This window comes from Gavia stellata, chromosome 15 (genome assembly GCF_030936135.1).
Source record: "Gavia stellata isolate bGavSte3 chromosome 15, bGavSte3.hap2, whole genome shotgun sequence".
NCBI lineage: Eukaryota > Metazoa > Chordata > Aves > Gaviiformes > Gaviidae > Gavia > Gavia stellata.
This window is the reverse complement of record NC_082608.1, coordinates 2,214,139-2,217,587: the sequence shown is the minus strand read 5'-3', so window position 1 is coordinate 2,217,587 and position 3,449 is coordinate 2,214,139. Positions and strand designations below refer to the sequence as shown.

General features: G+C 66.9%; 1 protein-coding gene across 1 annotated transcript; it reads right to left on the bottom strand.

Moving 5' to 3' along the window:
- Window positions 1-621: 621 nt before the first annotated feature.
- Window positions 622-2,992, bottom strand: ST3GAL2 (ST3 beta-galactoside alpha-2,3-sialyltransferase 2). The gene is made up of 6 exons (XM_059824887.1): window positions 2,601-2,992; window positions 2,272-2,465; window positions 1,673-1,852; window positions 1,431-1,476; window positions 1,133-1,252; window positions 622-841 (listed from the first exon to the last, which is right to left on the bottom strand). The coding sequence occupies exons 1-6, from the start codon at window positions 2,931-2,933 to the stop codon at window positions 668-670; spliced, it is 1,047 nt and encodes a 348-aa protein (XP_059680870.1). The 5' UTR covers window positions 2,934-2,992; the 3' UTR covers window positions 622-667.
- Window positions 2,993-3,449: the final 457 nt, after the last annotated feature.

Genomic DNA, 3,449 nt, shown 5'->3' with positions numbered 1-3,449 from the left:
CGGAGCGACGGTCGGCTTCCCCCCGACTGCCGGCTCCCCGCGATGGTTTCACGCGCTTGCGGCCGTGTCGGGACCTGCCTGTGTGCCGGGAGCCTTCCCCGGGGAAGGAACAGCGGCGGCTGCCCCAAGGTGGGTAAAAAAAAAAATCAAATTCGAGGAAGAAAGAAGCAGCTGGTTCCACTGGCGAGGCTGCGGTACCGGGAGCGGGGAGCCGAGCCCTCGGCCACCACGTTGCCCTCGGCCCGGACGCGATGCTCGGGTGCTCCCCAAAGTCACCGGGCTTCGGGGGTTTGCTTTTTTTTTTTTGTCTTGTTTTAAAAAGAGCAGCATTTGGTTTGACTGTAAAGAGATGCGAGGCGGACGCCCCCGCCGCCCGGTCAGTCGTTGATTGTGTTTACAAATCCTTTCTCAGCTGGGTTTCTTAATAATAATAATAATAACAATAATAATAATAATAATTAAAAAAAAGCAAAAAGTCTCCTTTAGCTCTGAACCTGATTGGCTGCTGGAGGCACCAAATATCGCCGGGGGTGGCTCCGTCGGTGGCGCGGGGCCGCGCTGCCCACCCGGCGCTCCTCGCCCGAGGCTGCCGGGGAGACCCTGGCCCTCTGCGCCCGCGGGCAGCCGGGACCCGGCCGGTGCCGGGGAGCCGGAGGAGGCGCAGCCCTCAGTTTCCCCGGTAAACCTCGATCTTGCTGGTTTTGGCCAGCATGTCGATGATGTGCGCCTCGAAGTCGGCGTCGTGCACCCCCGTCTTCCTGAACTCCCCGGCGTAGCGGTTGTTCTCCCAGTAGTGGTGCCAGTTGCCCCGGCTGTCGGCGCCGAACCCGAAGACGTTGACCTGCGGTGGGGAGGAGGGGGGTGAGCCAGCCCTGAACCCCCCCGCCAGGCTGGGAACCCCCTCGGCCGAGCACCCGCCGCGCTGCCGGCGGGATTTGGCACAGTGTTGAAGGCGTACATCACCCTGCACCCATTCAAGGGTGCCCATCACCGTGGTGTCAGGCAACCGGAGCAAGTGAAACTGCTGAGAAGCCACCTCCCTCCTTAACCCTGCAAGGTTCAGGATCCCAGCAAACCCATCCCACAGCCCATCCGGGACCCCGGAGGGGGACCCCGAGGAGCCATCACCCACCTCGTCGCAGACGTGGAGGGCGAAGAAGAGCACCAGCATGCCGGTGGAGGGGTAGCGCCCGTGGTGCTCCGTCCAGCGGTCGTGGATGTACTTGAAGAAGGCAGGGTTGTAGATCTGCACCTGGGAGGACGGGCTGGGGTTAGTGCCGGAGCCCCGGCCACGCTCCCTTCGGCATCGGCACCCCGGGAAGGAGCGCCGAGACACGTGGGGGGACCCCTGGGGAAGGTGGGGTGAGGAGGGCCGTGGCCAAACGGGTGCTCATCGCAGTGATTGGGACAAGCCCCCCCCCCCCACTTACCTTTTCTTTGTCCACCCGCAGAAAAGGCTTCACGGGTGCATACGTGCTGGGAAAAAGGCGGAGAGGCAGGTGAGCTCCCGGGGGGTCCCGTGCCCCCCAACCCCACCCCGAGCTGCCAAGGGAGCAGCGCCGGGGGATGCTCCGGGAGGGAGGAACCGATGAATCCCCACCGTTCCGGGGGGAGCTGCCCCCGCAGCAGGCGAGGGGCCGCCCGGTGCCGCCGGTGCCCGCTGGGTACTTACAACCTGATCTGGCCGGTGGAGAGGGCACTGGCGATCCAGAGCAGGTCCAGGGTTTTGAAGGGCACCAGCACGAAGCTGACGTTGGCGGGCAGGTTCTTGGCACTCTCGGGGTACATGAAGTGGTGAGTGGTCCGACCGCCCACATCGCCCTCAAAACCCACTGTGGGGGCCTGGTTCATCCTGGGGAGAGAGCGGGGAAGGTGGCACCCCCCTCCCAGCCACCCTGTCCCTTGCAGGTGACACGGGTGTCCTCCGCCAGCTGTTGAACGCTGCTGAGGAGCAGTTTCCCAGGGTGCTGGCATGAGCCGAGGGCCCCCCCCAGCCAGCTCAGCGTGGCCGTGGGGCAGGACCGCTCCCATCCATCCCACCGCCCACTGGGACCCATGATGGGCTCCGTGACGGGGAAACTGGAGCCGGGCTGTGGCGTACGGCACAGGGACACCAGTGTCTCCCAACCCGCAGTAGACCCGGAGAGATGCCGCTTGCGTGCACAGCAGGAGCCCGGCACCCACGGGTGCTGCCAGCATCACCCCGTGCCTCTGCGCTGCCCGTGGGGCTGAGCAGGTGGGCAGTGCCCCCGGCAGCTCTCCTGCCCTCACCGCATGACGAAGTCGTGCCTGTCGATCTCCGGCCCGTAACCGGAGCCACGCAGGTTGCCCGAGTTGCCGACCACGGCACAGCGGCGGCAGCGGCGCGGGTCGCGGAAGCGGTAGGGATCCTCGCCCGGGACAATCTGGAAGAGCTTGCTCAGGACCTCGTGGGTGTTGTGGGACTTGAACTGGGGCTGCAGCATCTGCGGGGGGAGAAGGAGGGGCAGGGGGCATCAGCCAGCAGCCCCCTCCTCGCCCGTGGAGGAGAGAGCTGTGCCCCCCGTGCCAAAGCACGCCGTTGGGGGACCCGGCGGTGGGGAACCCGTCCCCTCGCTCACCATCCACCACCTCTGGACGTCGGGTGGCAGGTCCATGTTCTCCTTGGTCCACACTGGGGAGATGGTGCCGTCGTAGCGCCCGTCAAACCAGTCGGCAGCCCCGGCCTCCTCGGCCGGGCAGCGGCGGCAGGCGCAGCCCCGGGGGTACAGCCCCCCCTTGCTGAGCCGCTGCATGCCGGCGTAACCGGGCACCAGCTTCACCCGGTGAATGCCGCCCAGCCCGCCGGGATCCAGGTAGGCGATGCTGTGGTGGGAGTAGGTGAAGAGGAGGGACATGACGAAGACGAGCAGGAAGGCGGTCGAGAGGAAGCAGAAGCGCAACGAGCACTTCATGGTCGGCGGGCGGCTGAGCCGGGGAGGGCGCCCGCTCCGGCATAGGGCTCGGGCATAGGGCGCGGGATGGCGTCAGCCGGCCAGCGAGGCTCCCTGCGGGACCCAGAGCTTTAAATCACCGCTGTGGCGGCAGAGGGGATGCAGAGTCCTCCCATGAGCCGCCACACTGGGTGCCTACCTGCTGGGCTGCAGCTTTCCATCCGCGTGGTCCGGCCGCGGCGAGGGCCCCCGGCAGCTCCACGGGCCGGGCAGAGAGCATCCGCTGCCGGCCGCCAAGGCGTGGGCTCTGGCACAGCTCGGCACACCGGCCTCAGCCGCGGCACCGCGCCTCGGCGGTTCCTCCAGGTCCCGGCCCCAGCTGGCTCTTGGCTGCGTCGGTGCTCATTGTCGCCGGGCTTTAGCGGATCCGCTGGCACGCTGCCCTCCGCCGCTGGCTCGGGGACACGGCCACGATGCTACCGGCCTGGAGCGGGAAGGAGGGGACAGCAGGTTAAGGGATGGCGATGCACGCGGCAG

Excerpts from the sequence above, each read along its gene's own strand:
- ST3GAL2 (XM_059824887.1), bottom strand. The coding sequence starts at position 2,933 with ATGAAGTGCTCGTTGCGCTTCTGCTTCCTCTCGACCGCCTTCCTGCTC. Across the intron at positions 2,466-2,600 it reads ACGTCCAGAGGTGGTGGATG|ATGCTGCAGCCCCAGTTCAA; the intron begins GTGAGCGAGGGG and ends CTCCCCCCGCAG. Across the intron at positions 1,253-1,430 it reads TGCGGGTGGACAAAGAAAAG|GTGCAGATCTACAACCCTGC; the intron begins GTAAGTGGGGGG and ends CCGTCCTCCCAG.